The following is a 25,769-nucleotide window of genomic DNA, read 5'->3' on the forward strand; positions in this document are numbered from 1 at the left end:
ACCACTGTTCTAAAGGGACAGGAGAAAGAACTTATACAGTAAGAGTATAAAGATGTGCACGTCAGTAATATCAACTTAACAACAACTGTGTTCTAGATAATAGTACCTAGGAAGCTTCCACTCTGAGTCCGGGTTTAATGAAAACATTACAGAATCTCAAGGAAATAAGATAAAACGTCAAATCACGGACAAAGGGGAGCAGCAGATAAACATGTGTTCCTTGCGTTCTCTTAGTTTCTATATGAAATATTACACAAAAGACAGGGAGTGACTGACAGACCTGCCTGTGAAGAGGACTTTCAGGAGAAGACAGGAAAAAAAAAGGAACAAAAGAAAACATGAAACAAAAATAAAATGAACAGATGAAGAAAAATCACCACAGAAATAACACATAACAGAAAAGGAGGAAAGGATTAAAAAAAAAAAAGACTCCTCGTAGCTTAAAACCAACCAAAACAAAAAGTTTAAGATCAAAAAGGTCCACACAATGCCAGAAATAAGTTTAAAAAACAAAAAAACATTCTGGTGAAACTGATTACCTTAAAAAAAAAAAATTAAATCCCACAAGCTCTTAATCAAAGAAGGCAAGGTGAAATTCTAAAATATTAAAAAAACTTACAGTAGTGTGAAAATTCCCCATGAAAAGCTATGAAATTGATTCCAGGGGAATTTAGTTTCAAAATGCTATTCTGTGCTTACTAGCACAATCTAAATTAAATAAAGCAGGCATTCAACACGCAAGAAAACCAATGATAATTTAAAGGAAAGTAATGACAAAATCTGAAGATAAATAAAAAACATAAACAAAAGAACTGATAAAACCAAAAGCTACTTCTTTGAAAAGACAAAGCACAAATTCCTGTGAGATCTAAGAACAAAACAAGAAATGTAGTTTAAAAAAGAGCTTGGTAAATAATCTCATGGAAAAAGGAGTGAACGTCAGCAAATAATACTCAGGGCGAGCCTCCCACGTGGCATGAGTCTTGCCTACCTCACACTTGATTGTACAGTACTGATGGAGTACTTTGAAAAAGGTATACCAAGTATCAAGCAACCTAACACATCAATTTTTATTTGGCTTTTTATTTGTGGATAATTATACCCACTATACACTGTTGTATCTGTTGACCTATGACCCTGTGACCTCAGGCTACTTATTAATAAATTAAAAATAAAGCAACCTGACATCAGTGAAGCTATGAATTCCAACATAACGTAGCATCTGAAGGTAATTTCTAAAAGTTTTATATGTGTTTCCATAAATGACAGGAACTGTTCTGTTGTTTTTTTTTTTTGCTGATTGGCTAAACCCAGTGTTAGTGAAACAAGTAAAAATATGTGAGAGGGAATTCTGAATTAGATTAATCATATAAGTATGTATCTTCAATAAAATTTATTCGACAATTCAAGCATCTTGTTCAATTTAGGTGGTGCTATAATCAGATACATGAAAGCTACCTCAAGAATGAGAAAACATGCTAATTTTTTCAAGCTTCTGAAGCAAGGAAAAGGATTATTTTCTACAAATGAAACCCAAATGGACCAAAAATAGAAAAAAATCACTGGAAAAGGTGGGAAAGCTCACCAGTTATAAATGAGCACAACCCTTATATTAAAAAGCACAATCAAGGATATTGCAAAAATAAAAAACTGCAAAATCATCTCCTTAAAAATTACTGATGCACAAATCTTGAAATATTAGTAAATCAAAAGTATAACTAAAAGAACAATGTGCCAATGCCAAGGTTATTCCAAAACTGGAGTGACGGTTCTGCATTTCAGGATGGGGAAGACTAGCACCATGAGTTACAATGAATGACGAGAAAATTCTTATGGTTATATTAATAATAGCAAAAATAACAATAAAACAGAAGCCCTTCCTTTATTACAACACTAGATAGCTGGAGGGCAGGGCTGGGGAAACAAATGGCCAGGTGAGTGACAAAGGGCTTGCTCCCCCCAGGTGTGCATATTTCTGTAATACAATTAAAACCGCTCCTCCTGATCTTACCTTTGGACCCAAAAGCAAAATCCCCAGAATTACTGGAAGCCAAGTCTGCAAATGACAGCCCTGTGCTACTTCCAAATCCAAATGGAACTGTTTTGCTTTCCACTGGCAAAAGGAAAAGAGCAATTTAATATTTCATTTAATACATATTGAACATCAAAGCTTTACTCAGGACCCAAAGAGAATGGGGGTAGGACCTGCTGTACTACTGAGAGGGATGGGGTGGGATGGGGTGTGCAACATTTATAATCTGGTTATCTCTCTGAAGAAAACTTATAAAAGACATCCAAGTTCTGAGCTTCTTCATTGTTATTACGTTTTCAGGTACTATTCTCAATGAAGAATATACCAAAAGCATACCCAAAATCATTTTTTAAAAATGAGATGTAGATCTATACTAAATCAGATAGAGAGCTATACAGTTTCTGCTTTACACAATCTAATATAATCTAAAATATTCATTCAAAGGCAGGATTTCAGGAAATATCTAAAGATTTTTTGTATTCTCAATTGTAAAAAATTAGCTCATAAAAGTGAAATATTTCATGCCCCTTTATAAATCTCAAATTTTGTTTTAAGAAAGGGAGTTTCTGGATCTGCATTTAAAAGTCTATCGTCTCAAAATCACAGGTGTACCTTATGTAGTAATGCATGCCTAGAAGGTTTTTATAAACATGTATCAAATTGTACCTTGGCTTGTAGAATCTGCATCATTTTCCTTTCTAGTACATAAATCCACAGGTTTATCGACAGTTTCAGAAGAAATAGGTGGTGAACTAATACATTTGGTAGCAAACTCTGGTTCTTCAGATTTACACAAAAATGGTAGAGTCACTTTACTGCCATCTGTACACACACTGTCAGCCGTGCTAGTTATGTCCTCATTCTGGGATTTCTGCAAAGAGGAAGTAACAAATAACTATGACATTAAGTACTGATTGACAAAAAGGATCATATACCCTATTTTAAAAGAAATTGAGGACTTGGAGTTCTGGACAAAATGGAATAAGCATACTTTTCTCTCTCCCATTCCACCTTTCATCCTACCTCTCCCAGCACCTACAGCTGAATTGGACTGAAACAGATAAAGCGACTAGAAGAAGCCTCTGAAAAGTGGATGAAAGCAGAAGGATTAAAAATCTCAAGACATGGGACTTCCCTGGTGGCACAGTGGTTAAGAATCCACCTGCCAATGCAGGGGACACGGGTTCGAGCCCTGGTCTGGGAAGATCCCACGTGCCACGGAGCAACTAAGCCCATGCACCACAACTACTGAGCCTGTGCTCTGGAGCCCGTGAGACACAACTGCTGAGCCCACATGCCACAACTACTGAAGCCCTAGCGCCTAGAGCCTGTGCTCCACAAGCCACCGCAATGAGAAGCCCACGCACCACAAGGAAGAGTAGCCCCTGCTCACTGCAACTAGAGAAAGCCCGTGCGCAGCAATAAAGACCCAACACAGTATTTATACATGGCCCACTGGTGAGGAGCAATGGCTGAGATGCAGGTGGCAGCCAGGCCTGGTGATGAGACCACGGACAACTTGGCCTCCACGGGCCAGCCCGTCGGGGTCCCCGCACCACAGCCGGAACCCAAGGAGGTGCTGGCCTGAGCCACGTGCCCCCGTGCACACTGCTGGGGCGTGGGGGCACCTCCAGGCCACATGGCCCATCATCCACAGCTGCCTGCCCCCAGCCAATGAGGGCAGTCCCTGCCTCCTGGACACAACCTCCTCCCAAACCCCTGCGGCAACCATGGGTTCCGGAAATGGACTAGGCTGAGCCGACGAGGTCGTGCCTGGGCCCCTTTCCTGACCTGCTTCCTACCTGCCTACAGCGGGTGTCACAACAAGAAAGTACTAAACCTGGAGGAAGAGGGTTTCTGGCCCGAACTGCTGGATGGTGGCAAGAGATTTGAGATTTTCTCTGACTGTCCCCCAGTTTTACAGAAAAAGAAAGCCCCTCACTATGGTAGATGGTCCCCAGGTGTAAAGACTACTGGAGAGACAGGCAAAGTGACCATCTGAAATTCTGGCCTTACCAAATTCACTTCCCATCAAGACACCACAAACATCCCCCCTCCTAAGAGCCATCTCATTAGAAGATGTATGTATAGTAAACTTCTGTTTTTTACTTAGGAAAAAGAGAAAGAAAAAAGAACAAAAAAGACTCTCAAGACCTGAGGGGTAATCTTGGTGAGAACCCTGTGGGAAATTTTTCCTGCCCCCACCCACTAACCCACATCCCAGGCAGGGTAACACGGCTGTCCAAAACTGCAGCTGCCGACGGCACAGATGGAAAAGGGTCCAAGAAAAGTCAACTCTCCTTGGCCGAGGGTGGGGAACGTCATGAAATGATCCGTGTGCTGAATGATCAGAAAAACTTTGAAAAGCTGTTCTAACCATGTTCCAAAAAAGGACAAATACTCTTAAGACAAATGAAAAGATAGGTGTCAGGCAAAAAAATATAAAGCACAAAAGAAAATCAAATGGGACTTCACAACTGAAAAATACAATAACAGAAATAAAAAAATTTACAGAATGCTCCATCCAACTGCAGCAGTATACATGTTCCTCTCAAGCACGCATGAACATTTATGAAGAAAGACCACATTCTAGGCCATAAAACAAACTTCAGCAAGTTCAAGAGAACAGAAACCATACAAAGTATATTCTCAGTCCATAGTGGAATTAAACTAGAAATCACTAACAGAAATATAGCTGAAAAAAACTCTCCAAATATCTGGAGATCAAACAACACATTTTTAATACACATGTCAAAGTCTCTGGACACATTAAAAATACTATGAACTAAATAGAAGTGAAACTACAGCTTACCAAAATTTGTGGAATGCCAACAAAAGCAAGGAAGGGGAACTTTGTAGCACTAAATGCATACATTAAAAAGAAGATCTAAAATCGATAAACTTTCACCTTAAAAAACTAGAGAAAGAAGAGCAGTATAAACGGAAGGCACAAAGAACTAAAGAAATAATGAAAAGCAGAGCAGAAATCAATAAAACAGAGAAAAATTAACAAGATAAAAAATGGATTCTTTGAAAAGGTCAATAAAATTTGATAAACCTCTTGTCAAGCTCACCAAGAAAACAAAATAGATGACATAAATTACTAATATCAGAAATGAAACAGGAGCTATCAACACTGATCCATGGACATTAAACGGGTAATAAATTTCAATGAACTTCACACACTTCACAAACACTGTTATGCCCACAAATTTGATAATGTAGAGGAAATGGACCAACCAATTCCTCAAAAGACACAACCTACCAAAACTGACATAAGAAATAGATAATATGAATAGGCCTATATTTATTAAAGAAAATGTACCATCAATTAATGTCCTTCCAAAAAAAAATAAGTACCAGGCCCAGATGGTTTCAGTAGTAAATTCTATCAAACATTTAAGAAAGAAATATTACCAATTCCTACATTGTGTTCCAGAAAACAAAAGCAGAGGGAACACTCCCTAACAAAGTACGTGAAGCAAAAACTGAGAGGAGAAAAACAAACATGCTCAGCAACACTCCTCTCAATAATCAACAGAACGAGCAGAAAAAAATTAGCAAGGATAGACTGGACTTGTACAACACAGTATCAACTGATTCCATCTATTTAGAAACCTGTTTTCCCTGCAGAAACAATAAGGAATGAACTGTGGTACGTCCTCACAAGGGAATACCACCCAGTGACAGAAAGAAACACACTAACACTACACACAGTAACTGGGCCAAATCTCAAAGGCATTATGCTTTTGAGCATAATGAGTGAGTGTAAAAAGCTAGTATCAAAGGTTACACAAAGTATGATTCCATTCATGCTAGTCTGGAAAAGGCAAAAACGTAGAAACAGAAAACAGATCAGCAGTTACCAGAGGTTCCGAGTGCGGGAGGATCTGAACCGAAAGGGACAGTAGGAAGGAATTCTTTGGGCTGTTGGAACGGTTCTGTACACTGCCTGCCTGTGGTGGGGATTACAAGAATCCAGGCATGTGTAAGAACTCACACAAAACACACACACAGGGAAAAGTGAATTTTCCTTATGTAAAATTTAAAAATTAATACAAATGAAAAAATCATTATTTCTTAATGACTGAAGCACAAGAAGACAGTCCATTCTGTTCGTGTCAAATGATTTAGGCTAACACAGCAGTATTATTCATAATAGCCAAGAAGAAGAAACAACCCAAATGACCATCAACAGATGAATGGGTAAACAAAATGTGGTATGTTCATACACTGGAATATTATTCGGCCATAAAAAGGAACGAAATACAGATAAATGCTACAATGTGGATATACCTCAAAAACTTACTAAGTAAAAGAAGACAGACACAAGGGACCACACATTATTATTTGTTTATATGAAACGTCAGAATAGGCAAATCTACAGAGACAAAGTACATCACTGGTTATTCCGGGCCTAGAGAAGACGGATGGAGATGGGGAAGGCTGGTGACTGCTAGAGGTTAACAGGGCTTCTTTTGGGGATGATGAAAATGTTCTAAAACTGACTGTGGTAAATATACAAAAACCCACTGAGTTGTACATTTTAAAATGGGTGAATTATATCACAATTAATGTTACCCAAAAAATGTAGGCTAGATTACTTGGGGGAGGGGAGTGCGTAATCCAGCGCCTAATACATTCACCACCTAGGAGTCCATGGATGAACAACTCTTGTACACAAATCAAATACCGTATCCCCAATGCTGAGCACAGTGCCAGCTCATACTAAGCACTTACACATACAGTGTATGTGTACACTTAGGTGTTTTATGCAAGGGATGCCTATCTGAAGATCTCGCATAGTCCAAGATGAATCTGAGTGTAAAACAGGAAGGGTGCATCCTAAGAAGATGTATATCTACACCCATTACACAGCACATTTCAGCTTTAATGGTTGTTAGTTCTCTGTTTCGTCTCTGTGTATTAAAGCGTGCTCTCCAAAATTACAATTCATCTTGGCAATTTTTTTCCAACCCTTATAATGACTTATCACGTTTAATTTCTGTACCAAAGGTATTTCTGAACAGCTCTTAGGACCGCTATTTAATGAACATTATGAGAGTGTTACAGAATATTTTACAAAAAGATTTTAAGTTATAACAATGATAACACAATAGTCACTCAAATAAGCCATTTCAACGTCTATAAACAGCACAGTTCACAAAAAACTGACAGAAGATACCAAGTCCTGTGTGCACCACAGGTGGGAAAAGAATAAACAATGTACAATTCAGTCGGTGCATCAGCATAGAGATTATTTTTCAGTGTTCTAAGTTTTGAAAAACATAAATTTTAAATAAATAATTATTTTTAAGTTTTGCACACGAAAGAGTGAGGCCAAATTTAAAATGCATTGTTTCAATTTGCATAACCCAACTTTATATTATGACTGTCCTGTATTTGCTGAATGAAAGACTGGATGCTAAAGCCTCCAGCAGGGAATTCCCTGGTGGCGCAGTGGTTAAGAATCTGCCTGCCAATGCAGGGGAGAAGAGTTCGAGCCCTGGTCCGGGAAGATCCCACATGCTGCAGAGCAACTAAGCCCGTGCGCCACAACTACGGAGCCTGCGCGCCCAGAGCCCAGGCTCCACAACGAGAAGCCACCACAATGAGAAGCCCGCGCACCGCAATGAAGAGTAGCCCCCACTCGCTGAAACTAGAGGAAGCCCGTGCGCAGCAATAAAGACCAAACGCAGCCCAAAAAATTTTTTTAATAAATAAATTTTTAAATAAATAAATAAAGCCTCCAGCAGCAGCAATTAGAGAAGATGATTAAGAGAAATCGCATATTGTGTACTTCCACTGAGTCCAGGGAAACTGCTGAGGGATTTAAAATATACTTCAGATTTAGTATAGCAAGGCCGCTGATGGAAAAACTTCAGATAGGGCTTCCACAAATCTACTTGGTTATAAAAAAGGAAGTAATGTCTTTACATCAGCTGATGGCCACTAGCTATACGTGCACCGATGAATAAGCTGAAGCCTGTGGAACAGGCGGCATATCCTAGGTGGACAGCTAAAAAAACAGGCCACCTAGACTCCTCAGAGTCAGACAGACGGTGAAGGGTAGTAAGTCTCCTACAGACTCAGGCCACGTGTTGGGCCACGTCTCTCTCTACCCACGTATCCTTTAAATAAAACACTGCATTCATAACTAACTCCAGGACTCTGTTTCATTTTAACCATCTTTCCAACAATTTTTAAAAAACAGTATTTCTTGAGAGGCAAGGAACCATTCTGAATATGTCAAAATTAAGATTGTAAACAATTACAAGACAGGGACCTTGTCTTCTAGTTTCTGTGGAATACAAATTAAGACATCAAGGTGTTGATAGCTACTAAAATGACTACACCTAAGCTAAGAAAGTAACCAAATCACAAAGTTATTGGCAAAGCAAGGTATACAGGTCGGGGGAACTAAGTTTCAAATGCTGCTATTTCCTATCCACTCTGCCCACTCCACAATCAGTTAACTTGCACAGAAAATGAACTACTTAACACCGTTCTTTGCAGGGCGTAGACCTTCTTAGGGACATCTGCACCGCCATGCTGCCGCCCTGACTCCCCAAGCCCAGCACAAGCACCGGTTGCAGGGGTGCCTCCGGTCCTCCGGGCAGAACACAAGTCCTCCTCCTCTGGCCAGAGTTGCCCGAGGTGTCCGACCGCTTGCCAGACACACCCCATTATTACCACGTGGTGAGGACCTTCTAGCTTATTGCGTCAACAGAGGCAACTGGGCCAGAAGGAGCACACAGAGACGGTCTTACTTGAGCTTCCTGAACTTTGTGAAGCTCCGATTGAAAGTCTTCCCCACTTCCATTGTCCTCATCAGTGTCACTGCAGACTCCACAAAAAAATGTAGGTGGAAGCTTTAACGTATCTGCTTTTGCCTTTTCTTCAACTGTTGGTTTCTTTTCCCAAACAATAATACATTCTTTCTCATTATCTGAAAATCCCATACAACACAAGGAAAAGAAAGTTAAGACAAAAGTAGATGAAGTCCAACTACTCTACAAACAATGGCCCTCAGTGTCATCTACAGATTATAGACCCAAATAACAAGACCTTGGATGCTGATGGAGAACCACCACCGGGAGCACAATGTTTTTCACTTCACGTTATTTTTAAATATTTTAAGTCACCAAGGCAAAACTGGTAATTACAGAGGTGACCAGATTGCAAGATTCCTTTTAAACAGAAGATTTTTAAAAAACATTGTAACTAGTAATTTTACTGTTACATACCTGTTAGATTTTCTTCTAAGGGTCTACGTTTTTCTGAGTCATCCAAATACAGTTTTCCATTAAGCTTCTTGACAGCTGTGTCGAAATCTTCATCTTAAAGTATAATTTGATTAAATAAAAGAACTTCCAGTAAATTTCAGATTTTCCAGCCAGGAATCTAGGAAAATTATCTCCAACTTCACACTTTCCCTTACTCCCCACATCCAAATAGCAACCAACTTTGCCTATTCCACACCCCGAACGCCTTGTCTGAGCTGCTCTGGCATTCTGGCTCCCCTTCCCATCTCCACTTCCCACAACCCAGTCCTCCACACCACTGCCCAACTGTCCTGCTGAGATTATTCTGAGCACGTAACTCCCCTGCTTGAAAACTTGGACAGGGCCCACAGAGCTTTCCCCAATAAGACCCTGTCTCTGCCTCACAGTTCACCCACCCCTCTGAGACCCCAGGGAAATGAGAATTGCTTTCAGTCCCCTCAAAATGCCTGCCCTGTTCACGGCAGCCACCCAGGGAATGCTAATAAATGAATGCAGCTCTTTCAGTTGTGACGTCCACTGACTGCTCACACATACATTTAGGCTCAATACCGGCCTGCAGGGCAGCAGGGGTGGGCTCCAGGAAGCAGGCTGAAAGCAATTTCATCACCCCACTCACTACGAGGACCGTGAGCAGAACGCTTTAAAGCAACAGGAGACTTACCGTCGTCCTCCTCTTCGCTGACGTAGTCTGGCCTGTTTTTGTAACAGAAGAAAGTGGGAGGAAGCTGAAGTTTGCTTGCAAGAGCTTTTTGCTCAGGGGTCGGAGTCAGCTCATACACAATGAGAACATCGTCATCTGAGGGAAGATCTTCAGGCTTTTTCTTCTCTTCCACTGTAAGACAAGTCAAAAAAATTGATAAAGACAAGGTGTTAAGTAATTAATTAATGTCAATATTCTAACTGAAAATAAAAATCATGGAACTTAATCTTTAGGTTAAAACAGCATGCTGATAAAAACACACATACTTTGATTTGGACACAGCTCATAATAACCATGAATTAGAATTAGAAGCCCGAGGTAATGTTCTATCAAAAACCCTTAGAGGACACAGAATCTACTTAATAACCAAAAAAAAAAAAAAAATCCTGCTTTTACTTACTGATCATTGAAAAAACTACTATTAACAACTATAAATTAAAAAGGTATTTAAAAAGTGCAGCCACAATCATACTTGGAATACTAAACGGTTTAGCAAAATATCCATACATTTGCGATAACTGAAACATTAAAGAAATCATAAGCAAAGATTAGTATAAATACAAAACTAAAGCAAAGCCAACCTCGATGAGACCCTACAAGGAAAGTTAACAATTGCCAAGGATGGTGGGTGATTAGAATTACATCCAATTTTCTGTATTTCCAAGCATAATAGATAAAATTAAATTAAACCCGTTATCCTCTGGGTAAATAATCCTGTAGGAACCTAAGACAATTTCTATTAGCTGAAAGACCAAAAACAACAAAAAGACAAAAGATGGAAAGAAAAGGAACTCTTCGTACAATATGTTCTGGTCTATAAAGAAGAATTTCTGGCTAAAGGAACTGATAAGAGTAAGCAAACCATGAAGCATGCTCTGTACCAACTGGCACTGTCCAATATAGCCGCCTGACCACACTTGGCTATGAAGCACCTGCAGTGCAACCAGTCCAAAGTGAGATGTGCTGCAGGTGTAAAAATACACACTGGGTTTTGAAGATTGATAAAAACAAAAAACAAACCAAAAAAACCCCACCAAAAACAAGGGGGAAAATATCTCATTATTAATTTTTTATACTGATTAGAAGTTGAAATGGTATTTTGGACATAATGCGTTAAGCTGAAGAGAGTAATAAAATTAATTTCATCTGTTTCTCTTTTTCGTTTTAAATGTGACTACTAGAAGCTTTCTCATTACACACAGGTTGCATTTTATTTCTACTGGATGATGCTGATCCAGAGAACAGCCCTTTTGCAATACTGAACTTGCCTTTCACCCTCCTTTGTTACAAAATTGTAGCATTAATTCCTAGCCAAGGACCACAAAAAGACACTGTGAGATAGAGATTCTTGTTTATCAGACAGCCTCAAGTCTTCATCTCTACGGTCCTTTGAAACCATGACATTCTCAGACTTGAAACAGAACAGGACTCTTTGTCCTGCAGCAGTATTTTGGTAAATTTGCTCTCAGACCAAGGACTCTTCACCTAGGGCCCACAGAGTCTGTGTACAAGTATGTACCCTTTATAGAAAAAAGTCCACGCTATTCACATAATTTTTCAAAGAATGAATCCTTAAGAATAAAGGCTAAGAGCTGCTGTAGCCAGCAGTATGACTGGTGTACTTTAAAACTGAGGGTCCCAGAACTCACAGGTTGTCATGTGGTCATTGTAGTTGTTTGACAACTTGTAACTCAGCTGTGTTGCTCAAGATACATTATTAAACCCTAACAGTGAGTTTTCCTCTCCACAACCTACTCCTGACCGTCTCTAACAGAGCCAGCTGCCAAGTATTCCATTACAGCACCAACGCTTTCTCCCACAAGTAGTCTGTACTACACCGGGAACCACCAGGATATAATGGTAGCTCTTATACGTGGGGCCTACTTTCAGACACAGCATCTTCCATGTCCAAAAAGAAAGCGCTGAAAGAAACACTCGGTTCCCTGTGGTACATACGCTGCTGCCATCATGTTTGGACACTGGCAGACGATCAAGGTTAGGTAACATACAGGTCTTCATTAATCACAGTTGAAAACAGCATCTGATGTGCAAAACAGAGAAAGGGGAAGACCACACGGATCTACCTCAAAACAACGTTGTAGTAAAGCAATTATACCCCAATAAAGATGTTAAAAAAAAAACAAAAACAACGCTGTACAACATGTGAGAAAGCATGACATCCAAGTACACGAGAGCAGCATTAAGGGGTCACGCCGGCATTCTGTCACATGCATGCTGCAGTGTTAAGCCCTTAACTGCACACAGCCAGTTACTCTGCTGAGGACCAGCAGCTGCTGAAAGACCGATGTCCTCTCACACTGCCAGTGCCAGCTCTGTACCTTTATTCTCAGGCTGGGAGGAAGGAGTGCTGCTCCAAAATGCCATTGGATTAGATTTAAAAAGGCTAAAATTAAATCCTAGAAAATAAAGAGTATTTCATTTTTGAACATATGGAGAATCAAAATGAATATAATTTTAAAATATAAAAGCCAGAGTCCATCCATTTACACCAATGTGGCCATCTCACGTATCCATTTATCCCGAGGGCTTCATTCTTTGCTCATTTAACAAGTGGTGGCAAGACTGCCTTACGTAAAATGTGAACATCTCAGTACCATGCTCTCTGAGTGACAAGAACATAAGGATAATAATCTGAAGAACGAACCTGCTCATGATTCATGCTCAAGGCCCTAAGCTGGGCCCAGTCCTGAGCTGAGTCCTTGTGCTCTGCTCGGACAGATGCATCTCCCAGGAACCAACATCTCCTAAACAACTTACACACAAGCTCTCTGCTGCTGTTTGAACATTTGAACACTCACCAGTAAACTGCTTTAGGGAGGAAAAAATCCTGCACAAGTGTTTTTTGGCTGTTCACAGAGCACTGTGTTTATGAGCCGACTTTTACTAAAACATTAGCCTGCTATAAAGAGTCCACACCAAGATAAACGTTAAAAAAAAAAAAATGAGGGAGGAAGAGAGGGAGGGAGAGAGGGAGGGAGGGCGAGAGAGAAAAAAAGAAAGAAAGAAAAAGGAAGGAAGGAAGGGAGGGAGGGAGGAAGGAAAGAGACAAATTCTGCTTAATCTGAAAGCTAAGTGCTTACCCTTTTCTGGTGTTTTAAACGTGTGACTGGTTGAGGACTGCTCCTTTGGAAAAGCAGGAGGGGGGTTTTTGACTTTGCTGTTGGAAGACGGTGTGAGATCAGAGCTCTGCGACTCTTGGTGACCACCAGGCTCCGCTCTTTTTTCAGATCCACCCTGGGCTGCTGAACTGGTCTCATTACTGTTATTTTTCAAAGGTGCATTAAAACTAAATCCAAACAAAGACCCGGTAGCTGAACTGTTGCCAAATGCAAATGGTTTTGACTTTTCACTGCTAAAAATGCTTTTAACAGACTCAGAACCAAATACAAACTTTGGAGGTGAAACCACTGCTTTTGTTGTTGTTTCAGGTGTGCCAGACACCCCGCCAACTTCTGAGGTTGCACCTGCCGCATCATCACCCTGTGCCGAATCCGTCCGTTCTCTGGTGGTTTCCTCTAGCACAGCTACGGCGACTTTGCCGCATGGTGACTCTCTGGGAGTAGTCGAACGAGAAACATGAGGTGTTATCAAAAAATCTTTTTCTTGGGCTAGTTTTGCTTCATCAAATATTTTCTTAAACGAGTCTGCAACATCCTGTAGTTTAAAACGGACAGCTAAATGCTCTACTTTTCTTTCTCCGTCTGCAAAATCACATGCGGTCCACACCCACACTCTTTCTGTCCCTTTCATATTTTGCAAAGTCATGTCTGGAGTTATTCTGTGGTTGGCACAAAGCTTTAATACCTGGTCCCTTCTCATCACTATGCGAACTTGCTTATTATCATAATTCTGTAAAATCTTTATGTCGCCAATGCCTCTTTCTTTCCACTGCCCAGCATCTTTATCATACCTATAGAGTTTGGCTCTGTGACTAAAAACAACTTGTTCATTTTCCTCACCACTGGACACCTCGACTAGATCAGGCAAAGGGACGACAGGTTCGAAGTGCTGTCCATCTCTCTCCTCCTCCTGAGTGACATCAGAGTCTTCATCTGTGCCCACTGAGGCCCCACTGTGATTTAACTTGGCAGGAGACTTAGACGGGCTCAAAGCAGATTTAAAACTGAAGTTAAACCCGGTGGTTGACTCACCAAAGCGGAAGAGATTTTTCCTCACGGGGCTGCTGGCCAGCGGGGAGGCGTGCACTGAGCTGCTACTCACGCTGTCGTCCAGAGCGTCTTCCCTTAGGTCATAGCTGTCCCACTCGAGGGTGGGCCCGGCGGCCTCAGGACTTGGCATGCCGCTCACGGCCGCAGCACTGGCAGCTCCTGCTCCTGAGCTCTTACTCTCTTCGTCAGTGACTTTTGCTTGATCATTCGTCAAAAACGTCTTGAAATCTTTCAGTCCGCTCTTCATCTCTTCCGCCCTCTGGATTAGCTTGGCAGCTCTGCCAGTATCCACAAGCTTATGGGGAGTCTGCAGTGGAATATCTAACAGAAGTCGCTGGCATTCCTCAAATTTCTGTTTGAATTCTTCAGCCAGCTCGGGTGTTTTGAATTTTGCTGCCAGCTGCTCTAGTTTGGCATCGCCATCAGAAAAATCACTAGCCAACCACATCCAGGCCCTGTCCGACCCGGAGAGGGGCTTCAGGTGCATGGTGGTGGTGATCCAGTGGTTGGCACACACCTTCAGCACCTGCTCTCTCCGCATCAGCATTCTCAGTTTACCGTTAACTTCATTTTTGAGAATTTTTAAGTTCCCCAAACCCCTTTCTTTCCACTGACTTATCTCAGCATCAAACCTAAACAATTTTACCCGCTGTGAGTAAAGAACTTTCTCATCTTCTTCTCCTGTGACAAGCTCCACTTTCTCAGGCATCTGGACGACTGGTTCAAAATGGATATCGTCACTGTCCTCAGTCTTATAGGCGTCATCATCTTTCTCAAGGTCAGCGCAGGTGTCGGCTTTATCAGCCACTTTACTACTTTGTGAGGAGAATAACTTCTCTCCAGCACCCGAAAAGCCCTTGAAATTGGGGTCTTTTTTGCCAAACTGAAACCCTTCTGAATTTGATTTTGCAAGATCTGCAAAGGTAAAAGTGCTGCCAGTTTGACCAAGAACCACAGCACTCCCGTCTTTCTGACCACCAGCATCCTGAGCCTGACATCCAGCGTCATCTCCAAAGGGCTTTTCACTCTGACTTCCCCGCTCCTGAATGCCAAATTTAAACCCGTCAGCAGACACAGGGACAGAAAAACTAAATCCTTCTTTTGTTGACTTAGAGTCTGTATTAGAAGAACTCTGAAATGTAAATGAAGGTGTATTTTCTTGATCCACACGCCCAAATTTAAATCCTTGTTCTGTACTGCCAAACTTAAAGGCTTTTTCTGAAAAGCTACTTTTAAATCCTGTTCCCACCTGACTTCCAGAAGAGTCATTTGCCTTAGCTGTTGAGCCCAAAGTGAAAGCTGAAGGTTCTTCTGCAACAGGTTTATGAGCTGGTTTAGAGACATCACAAGCCACACATTTTAAGGAAGAACTCTCATTTCGCACAAAGCAAACGCTGCAATCCCACTGTCCTTCCTTCTTGGTGAATATCCCTTCTAGACCACTCTTTGGAGCCTTGCTTGTCTCTGAGGCGCCAAACTTGAAAGAGGCAGGTGCTGGGACAGCAGAAGCAGGTAAACTCTGTTTTCTTGGATTCTGACAAGCCACACATTTTGTAGAACTTCCTTCATTTCGTACCAAACAAACGCTGCAATCCCACTGTCCTTCCTTCTTGGTGAACATCCCTTCAAGTCCACTGTTTGGAGCCTTGCTTGTCTCTGAAGGCGCAGGTGCTGAAGCAGCAGAAGTGGGTGGATTCTGACAAGCCACACACGCGGCCGCACTTGCCTCATTTCGCACTAAGCACAGACTGCAATCCCACTGTCCTTCCTTCTTGGCGAAAGCTCCTTCAAATCCACTCTTTGGAGCCTTGCTTGTCTCTGAAGCACCAAACTTAAAAGAGGCAGGTGCTGGGACAGCAGAAGCAGGAAAACTCTGTTTTCTTGGATTCTGACAAGCCATACATTTTGCAGAACTTCCTTCATTTTGTACTAAGCAAACACTGCAATCCCACTGTCCTTCCTTTATTGAAAAAACAGATCTGAAATCACTGCTGGCAGATTTAGGAAGATCTCCCTGGCCAAATTTAAAGGAAGGCTGCTGAACAAATGAAGATCCACTTTTGTTAGCAGATTTTGTATTCTGACATGCAATGCATCTAGATACAGTGGGTTCATTTCTTACTAAACAAATACTACAATCCCAGTGACCTTCTTCCTTTGGAGTAATCAATGTAAATCTATCTGGAGTATTTTCTGAGCCAGATTTAGGAGTGGAAACAGTTTCAACTAATGATGAGCCAAGGAGCTCTTTACTGCTTGGGTTTAGATTTTGGCAGGATACACATTTCTCAGCAGTTGCGGCATTCTTTAATGAGCAGCTGTTACAATGCCACCAAGACCCTTCTTTCTTTGCAAACTGAAATTCAAAGTTCATGTTTCCGGCAGCAGATTTGCCAATATCCTTGTCATGACCCGTGGGTTCTTTTATAGTTCTCGTAGACTGACTGGAAGTTGTGGCTCTGTTTGTTCCTGAGGCTTTTAACATGCTCTGGGCCTCTTCAAACTTGCACTTAAAAAGTGCTGCCTCCTCGGGTGTCTTGAATCTAATAGCAAGCTGTTCTGGTTTGGGCGACTCGTCTGCATAGTCCAGAGCGTACCACACAAAGGACCTGTCCGAGCCGGCGTTGGGCGCCAGGGCCATGTCTGGGCTGATGTAGTGATTCGCACAGATTTTCAACACTTGCTCACGTCTCATCAGTAGGCGGATTTTACCGGAGGTTTTGTGCCTTAGTATCTTTACGTTGCCAATTCCACGCTCCTTCCATTCTCTTGATCCCGCATCAAAACGATACAACTTGGCACGATTGCAGAAGAACTCTTCCTCGTCCTCCTCACCAGTTCTCACTTCAATCTTATCAGGAAGAGGCACCACCGGCTCAAAGTGAGGGCCGTCGTCATCCTCGTCCCCGTGCGCACTACCCCCATCAGTATCATGACTCTTGTTGGCCGGCTCTGCGGCAGGCGTTCCAAACACTGATTTCCCTGGACCGTGGAAAGTAAACATATCATCACTGCGTCGAAAACCAGAATTCTTCTGCTGATTTGGGCCCATGTTTTCGGTAAATGAAATTCCAGGCACATTTTTGCTTCCAAAATTGAATGTATTTCGAGGTCCAATGGTCTGAGCAGCTTTTGTTCCACCGTAGCTATCTCCTTGCAATGGTTTGTCTGAAGTCAGGAGACCTAAAAGGCTTTCACTATTAGTGTAAGTCGTAGAAGGGGGCTGTGCCACAACCTGTGGTGAGGAAAATGTGAAGTCGCCATCATTTGATTTGAAATTTGAATTAAATTTAAAAGGAGTTGGCTGTGATGTACGCACAGGTGCTGCCAAAGATGGCCCCATGCCTTCACCTGGCACGGGCTGGACAAAATTGGTTTTTCCAAATTCCATACCCTTAGATTCTGCAGATCTTGAAGCATGAGCTGCAACTGGAGGTTTTGTAAAATAACCTGGTTCTGGTAAAGGTGGATTTGTGCTTGTCTGTTGAACATTGTAATTAAAGTAATCATCACCCCTAGGTGATAGAATTCCTGTTGCAGGAGACTCAAAACGCAATGGGGGACCATACATCTCTTGAGAGAACATACAAGCAGACGAACTCTGCACTGGTGGTGTGTGCATCTGCTGTGAGTAGGCGTAGATATGCTGCTGAGGTGGAAGCCTATTCATGCCATAAACTGGTCCCTAGGAAAAAAAAATAAAGAGCACATTTTTGTAGGTTGTCTATAAAACTATAGCTTAACTAGATACAACCCAATTCTCATAAACCTCAAGCATGAGTACAGGGTAAATACATCACTAGGGCATACAGTGCATCCTTAAGAGAAGACACTTCTACATTACTGCAAAGATACTTACAGCTCTAGTCCTCCTTGGAATATAATGAAAATTGCCTTAACTAATGACAGCACCTTAAAAACCTAATTCTCCTACAACAGATCCATAGAATAAATACCCTCCTCACTCCTAAACAAGGGGTCCAATGATGTTAACAATGATGATGATGACAATGAGGACTAACGTTTGTTAGCGTGCCAACTGGGCACAGTTCTAAGCACTGTACATATGTTATCTCATCTTAATATCCTCGAACACCCTATGAATTAAGGCATTATTAACCCCATTTTACACATGAGGCAACTAATGCATAGAGAAGTTAAGAACTGAAGAGCTAGAGGCACCCAAGCCCGGTGTCTCTGCCCGGCTCTGCTGGATGCCGGTCTCCGTGGACACTTGGTCACAGCGCCCCAGGCCTGCAAGTTACACACAGCACTCCAGTGAGGATATCACAGTCCTGCTTCTGTCACGACCGAATGACGAAGGACCCACCACCACCCCAATTTAAAAATATTCTAGATGTTCACATTTATTGTAACATAGAAATTAACTAACTGAGAAACATACTTCTATATCTGAGAGAAATTTAAAATATCTGTTATCTGGTGGGACATTTAAGTTTTAATGCTGAACTACTTCTTGAATTTCTCTGTAGGAAGCCTGGACAGTTAAAAAGGAGATACTTATAAATGTATAAATTATTCCTTTGTTACCTTTGTGGGAGTAACATTAGCTGCTGGTCTGAGTAGATACTGGGAATTATATGCTGGTGACTGACTATAATACATTGAATGGCCAGTAGTTGCAACTAAAAAAAAAAAAAAAAAGAAAAGAAAAAAAAAGAAAGAAAACACTGTTAAAAAAGTCTATGCTGCAATTAGGACTATCTAGGCAAGAACTATAAATACAAAAGCAGTAGAAATCAGAGAGAGATTTAACTACATATATTTTTTTTTAAATTTCTATACATCAAAATACATCATCATAAAGATTACCAAATGACAAACTAGGAATGACCGCTAGGTGTGACACAGGAGGAGTGAGAGCAGCAGCAGGGTGTCAGCAAGAGCAGTCCCCACAACAAGCACCACAAGGAGCCAAGACGAGCGGTGGGGCCGTGCCCTGAGAAAGAGGGGCACGACGGGGAGGCACAGTCATGCCGCGTCAGAGACACGGGGGATACACTAGCCACAGGAAGGACTTAAGGAACCAAAACGCACGTCATGGCCTCAGGGCCACATTTTTGAAGTGAGCCTTGAAAATCTGCAGAATGACATGGCTGCATTTTTTAAACTCAACTGAGAACGTTCAGGTCAAAAATCACCTAACAAATTCATGCAAAGGATCTCACAAGTAACACAAAATGTGTTCCCTGGCTAATAAAAAGGGCACAGCATGACTGACACTCATGCTGGTGTCCAAACTATCTGCTCCATCTGTTTTGTGTGCGTGTTATCAGGAAACAGCAACTAGAAGACACTCCTGGTGATGGTAAGAACAACCAACAATCATTGACTTGATCTGTTTTAAGAAAGTTTTAACAGAAAACAAAACAACTTAAAGATCATTTATACCTTTACACAGAAGAGGAAGCAGAAATTGTGACCCAAGAGGTGCTGGGCAGCTGATTGTAGAAAGCCCTGAAAAAGACCCAGTAAAGGCGAGCCAGGCTGTCTGTCCTCTATGCAGTTACCAGAGAAACAGAGCCACTGCAGAGGCCCAAGCCTGAGCGTGGAAAACTAACGGGCTGCCTCATGATGGCTACCATGACATATTCTGGGGAGAAAACAGGCAAAGAACACAGAACAAGATGATGGATATAAGCCAAGAATCATAAAGTCTGAAACTTAACTGGTGACTTTATCAGGGATAGTGAAAAAAAGTACTAAAAACATCCTATAGAAAAAAGGCACCCAATGAACAGATAACTCATGAAATATAAAGGATTATAAAGTGTTGAGCATGCCTAGTACTAAAAAAACAAAAACTTAAAAGCTGGTATTATTTTTGTTTTTAAAAATAGGCAAGGTTTTTATAAACTGGTAATAGCAAACATTTGGCAAGAGTGCAAAGAGATAGGCACTACCAGATACTGGTGGTAAGAGTGTAAAACCGGCACAGCTTCTCAGGAAAGCAATTTCCCAACACAAGAAATTTTACAAAACCCTAAAATCCTAGGACTGTGTTCACAGCATTATTTACAATAGCAACAACTGGAAATTTAAAAATAAGGAAATAAAATCTGCAGAGCTTCCACTCTGCAAAAAAACGTTGAATAGAAAACTGCTCAGAACCTAAATATTTAAAAACAGGCTACTCGTCTCCATACAACGTGATAAAGTTCTCCAATATACAAAGAGAGAGGACCAGAAGGAAATGCTCCAAAATGTTAGCAGAACTCTGTGTGATATGGTTAGTGTTTACTTTTCTTTACACTGGTCAGTACTTCTGAATATTTTATTATAAGCTTATTGTTTTTTAATCATCTTCTTTTAAAAAGACAATGACTATCTTGGCACATCTGCACCTTCATTAAGAAAAACAGTCTGTGAACACAGGAATGGGAATCAGGAGACCTGAGCTCTCCTCTCAGGGCCACAAAGCTGCCTGCGACTTTGTCAAATAGTCACTTGGGGTCTCCATTTTTCTCACTTGTAAAATGAGGATGTGCTGCTTCTACCTATTTCATAGAGTAACTGCAAGAATAAAATGAGACAATGTGAATGTTATGCTTATATGTGTGTGTAACAACCAGAAGACCTGTTATGCCTGTACAAAGAAGAAGAAAACAGAAGGTGTGACCCACAGGTGCCAAATGATGACTCCACACATCACTCGGAGAGCCAAGGAGAAAGCCAGCCAGCTTGCCTATCTTCTGTAATCAAGGCTCTACGCAGTGCACAGGGTTTAGGTAAACAATGTTTAAACTCTGACTTCTCATGTATTTATCTGTGACTTACATACGACATTTAGTGAGTTTGACTTCACAAAGATTTTTCTATTACTTTGCGCACACTTGGAGGACACTGTTACGAGAGGACCATGAGTTTGCCTTAAGTATGGCCCTATGGACCATCACACAAATGTGTGAAACTAGGCCACACCATTCTGAATCAAAACCAATTAATCTAATTACCAACATTTCAGGAATCTGTCTCATGTGAAAGAAGCCTATTTTCCCCATCACTCTGGCTGCCTGGGGACAAGTGGCTTTAGCGCTAGAGTTTGAACCCCGGCTCTACCAATAACTATCTGTACAGTAATGGGTAAGTTACCTATAACCCTTCCAAACCCATTTCCTCATCTAAAAAATGTGGATTCATGATGGTACCCACCACTCTGGGTCACTGTCAGTAAATAAAATTACATACACAAGCACCTTGGCACACAGACAACCACAGGAGACACAGTCCGTACCCTTTGGTTCATTAGGTGTTTAATGCATATTCTAAGTAAATGCCTAATGCACACCACCCACACACAAATGCTCACAATAATCATGTGATGCCAAGTATTAGTTCCAGGTTTCAAACAAACTGGCTCAGAGAGGTAAGTTAAGAGAGCACAACCGAAAACTCCAGTATGCTCTAGCTCCACACTCTTTCCTTCTACATATGACCACAGTATTTCAAAATAAAAAGTTTCCCAGGACTGTCATACCTCTCAGTATGTCATCAAAATAATTCCCAAGACGTTTAAGTTCTTAACTAGCCATCTCTTAATGAATAACGCTGTCAGTTAACATTTTTTCAATCATAAGGCATAGCTCCAACTCAGTCTCAGCTCCTCTGAGATGTGCATTAAAAGGTTCTTTAAGCCTTTAGCCTTTATATAAACAGGATCAGATAAAGCTTGTTTTGTTTCTGCTTAGAGTTATAGAAATCCTGGTAATACCAAATACAGCTTAAGTAACATATAGGCAGACACAGACAGACATGTATATAGATAAATGTATACAGACAAGGTGATTTCACAAGTTACCTGTTCAAAGGAGGAGAAAGTACAGACTTCACTAATACCTGGGAGTATCCAGTTGCCAACTCACCTGTTAGTGGGGCCCCATGAAAATTCTGTGACCCCTGATATCCATCAGGCACTGAATCTGGTCCATAATTCTCTGTAGGCCAGCGATGAGGGGACCCTGAGTTACCACTATTTAGTTTCAACTCCTGCATTTCTTTCTGTTGGAAGAGGAAACAATTTTAAGCAATTATATCATGGCAGACACCGTGCTAGAGCAAACTTAATACTTGATGATGCCTTTTAAGAGATTCTATACTCCAGTAGGATCTGAGTACCAGGTGCTGATTTAAAACATGATCCTTAATTTGTCAAAGCTTGTTATTTGCTCCCATTCTTTCACTCCTTAGTACCATTACCTAATTCATTCATTCTAGAGTCAGCTCTAACCTAACAATGGCCTCATCTCCCTTTCCATTCTGCATTGGCTTAAAGTAATCTTTCTAAAGTTCAGCTCTAGCCAAGACACTTACCTGCTCAAAAAAACAAGTACCTACGAAATGAACTTCTTTCTCTGACACTGCCAGTGCTCAGCTGCATCGCCCCAAACGCCCTTCCAGAGCCTCACTGCACCTGCTCTGCTCTTCAGTCCACCTGGACTGCTCTACACCCCACATTCCCTCCCAGACTAGCCTCCCACTCAGCCGCATACGCGGTGCCAAACACTGCCAACCTCTCAAGGTAAAGCTCAAATGCTCTACTGGGAAAGGGAAAACTGCTAACACTTGCTCGGAATATATTACCTGTAGTATACTGTATATATTATGTGTATACAATGACACATTCCAGACAATTTACTTACGCCCTTAGCTCTTAATTCTTACAAAGTTCCAAACCGGCAGACGTAATGCCTTCCAATGACAGCTAGTGGTCAGCAATCAGATCCATCACTTTGTAGACAACCAAATGACGACGCCCTCCCCAACCCAGAACCTACAAAGCAGGCACTTTTCAGGAATAGTAAAATTAACAAATGAGGTCAGAGACAAATCCAGAATGTCTGCTCTCTTCTCCCAGAAGTATTTTAGAGGGAATTCCCTGGCAGTCCACTGGTTAAGACTCAGCGCTTTCCCTGCCGTGGCCCCGGGGTTCAATCCCTGTTCGGAAAACCAAGATCCCACAAGCCGCACAGTGCGGCCAAAAAAACAAGTGTTTTAGGAAAAGAAATTGTCTGAAAACTGTAACTCTTGAGGTGAAAAATATCTTGAATTTTCAAACTAAAATTTTCCCCGTTCGTCTATCTACTGTGTCTAGTCCAGATGCTACACATCCAAAAATAAGAAACTGATGGAATCAACTGGAAAACTTTATTGGTCACTACTGGTATCTGGACCATAGATTTAAATATGCAATTAAAGCTATAAACATAATTTTAAAAATTCAAACAACTAGAACATATGATGAAAACCGGTTTCAACAATTCTCACTCAACTTTACAGATGAGAAGCCAGACAGACAGAAAGATAAGGAACTCCCTGATCTGAGATCATTCATCAATGGCAGTTAGTACTAGAACTCAGCTTTCTAGGCACACGGACTAGACCTCCACTACTAGTGCTTCCAAGAATACAATGTTGGGTACCAGAAGCCTACATGGTAAGTATGCAATATCATAACAAGCCACGATTATAAAAAATTAACATACAAAATCTTTGTGCAGGGACTTCCCTAGTGGCACAGTGATTAAGAATCCGCCTGCCGATGCGGGAGACATGGGTTCGATCCCTGGTCCGAGGAGATGCCACATGCCGTGGAGCAGCTAGGCCCGTGTGCCACAACTACTGAGCCTGTGCTCTAGAGCCCTTGAGCCACAATTACTGAAGCCCATGCGCCCTAGAGCTCACGCGCTGCAACTACTGAGCCCATGAGCTGCAACTACTGAAGCCTGTGCGCTCCGGGGCCTGTGTGCTGCAACTACTGAGACCAAGTGCTGCCACTACTGAAGCCGACACACCTAGAGCCCGTGCTCCGCAACAAAAGAAGCCACTGCAATGAGAAGCCCGCGCACCGCAACGAAGAGTAGCCCCTGCTCGCCACAACTAGAGAAAGCCCGCAGGCAGAAACGAAGACCCAACACAGCCAAAAATAAGTTTAAAAATTAAGACAAAAAAACTGTGCAAAATCACAAGTGCAAAAAATACAAATAGTATTAAGTCTCACAAATTGCTGACAGCAGTGCAATAGTCACACACATAGCAATACTTCCTTGCTGTAACTTTAGAAGTATGAATGACTTAGTTCTTGTCAATGAGCGTGAAACAACTTACCTGTACTTCCAACTTCAAAGAAGTAAAGCTCCTTTGAGTGTTATGGTTAAGGTCACTTCCATAAAGTTAAAATAAAATCATATTCACGCAACTATTTCTTTACATAATTAAGTCAAATTCATATGAAATATTAAAAAGATAGAGACCTTTTGAAGTTTAGACCACTTGTGAAGTCCTTAAACTTAACATACACAACCACAGTCAGTCTGAGACAAACTCACAGACCAAGGTATGAAGAGTATATTTCACTAGTTCAATTCAATCACCTGGGAACCTCCTCTATGCCAGAAACAAGGCTATGTTTTGGATATAGGAGTCTCTACCTTTGAAAGATTCATATCTAGTGGAGGACGCAGACACTTAAGTAGTTTCAAAAATATGCTAAATGTAGGGCTTCCCTGGTGGCACAGTGGTTGAGAGTCTGCCTGCTGATGCAGGGGACGCAGGTTCGTGCCCTGGTCCAAGAAGATCCCACATGCCGCGGAGCGGCTGGGCCCGTAAGCCATGGCCACTGAGCCTGCGTTTCCGGAGCCTGTGCTCCGCAACGGGAGAGGCCCGCTTACCGTAAAAAAAAAAAAAAAAAAAAAAAATGCTAAGCGTCAAGATGAAAGCACGTAAAACACAGTACGATTCTACAGTCACATGGCAAAGGAACATTTTGAACAGTTTTAGAAATAAGTGAGAAAGTGGACAAGGAAGGAATCTAGGAATAAGAGAGGCACAGTTTAGAGAAATCAAGTGATTTACCTTAATGGCCTCTACTTGTTGGCAGATCATTTTCAATAAAGAATTTTGATCTTCTGCCCATGGAGGTGGTGTTTTGGGAGAATACTGAAAAAATAACAACAAAAAAGTACTTAAAACATTTAGAGCAGCAATGTATTCCACAGTAGAGTGACTCATTTCTTCCCCACTTACCTTGTAACTTTTATTTGGTGATAGAGAGTATTTGGTGGGAGACGGTGTAGAATGTTTTATTTCTGAATCTGCATTTCGCAAAGAACCATTTCTATAAAGAGGCCCTCCTTCACTGAAGTCATCGAGCTCCTGCATGACTAAATTAAGCATCTCTTTTACAGATTCCAGGGGCACGGGCAACTAAAAACAAAAGGCATGAATCAATGGCTTTAGCCTGCAAATTTACCAAAGTAGAACTCTCTCTAAAATAAACACAGATTTTTTTTCTTACTAATTTACATTTTTCACTTTTATGTAACAAGCACATTATACTTTAGGTAACAACAAACATGAAACTGCTGTGTAATCAAAGGCTTCCAACCCTCAAGTCCATGTTGTTTCTATCCCTCGTTAGCCACAGTAATGGCAGAGCAATGTTAACTGGGGAAGCTTTTCCACGTGAACAAAATTAAGTTACTGACGTTTACTAACTGATTTTTTTTTTTTTTTTTTCGGTACGCGCGGGCCTGTCACTGTTG

The 25,769-nt window shown here is 41.4% G+C and overlaps 1 protein-coding gene across 6 annotated transcripts in view; it reads right to left on the minus strand.

Annotated features, from left to right (window-relative positions):
* LOC111187540 (E3 SUMO-protein ligase RanBP2) overlaps positions 1-25,769 on the minus strand; it is a 54,621-nt gene that overhangs the window by 4,625 nt on the left and 24,227 nt on the right. For 3 of the 6 annotated variants that reach the window (XM_089922514.1, XM_022599308.3, XM_089922512.1), the window contains 10 exons: positions 25,252-25,431; positions 25,081-25,164; positions 22,092-22,227; positions 18,760-18,854; positions 13,120-17,893; positions 9,980-10,150; positions 9,280-9,372; positions 8,803-8,981; positions 2,699-2,903; positions 2,012-2,113 (listed from right to left, as the gene is read on the minus strand). In XM_089922514.1, the coding sequence (XP_089778640.1) occupies positions 2,012-2,113; positions 2,699-2,903; positions 8,803-8,981; positions 9,280-9,372; positions 9,980-10,150; positions 13,120-17,893; positions 18,760-18,854; positions 22,092-22,227; positions 25,081-25,164; positions 25,252-25,431 (6,019 nt within the window). Of the gene's footprint in view, positions 1-2,011; positions 2,114-2,698; positions 2,904-8,802; positions 8,982-9,279; positions 9,373-9,979; positions 10,151-12,357; positions 12,436-13,119; positions 17,894-18,759; positions 18,855-22,091; positions 22,228-25,080; positions 25,165-25,251; positions 25,432-25,769 lie in introns of those variants that run through there. The other 3 variants (XM_089922516.1, XM_089922513.1, XM_089922515.1) reach the window with 3 other exon arrangements.

Source organism: Delphinapterus leucas, chromosome 13 (assembly GCF_059928025.1).
Source record: "Delphinapterus leucas isolate spDelLeu-1000000601 "Yukka" chromosome 13, BTC_Dleu_Yukka2, whole genome shotgun sequence".
NCBI classification, from domain to species: Eukaryota; Metazoa; Chordata; class Mammalia; order Artiodactyla; family Monodontidae; genus Delphinapterus; species Delphinapterus leucas.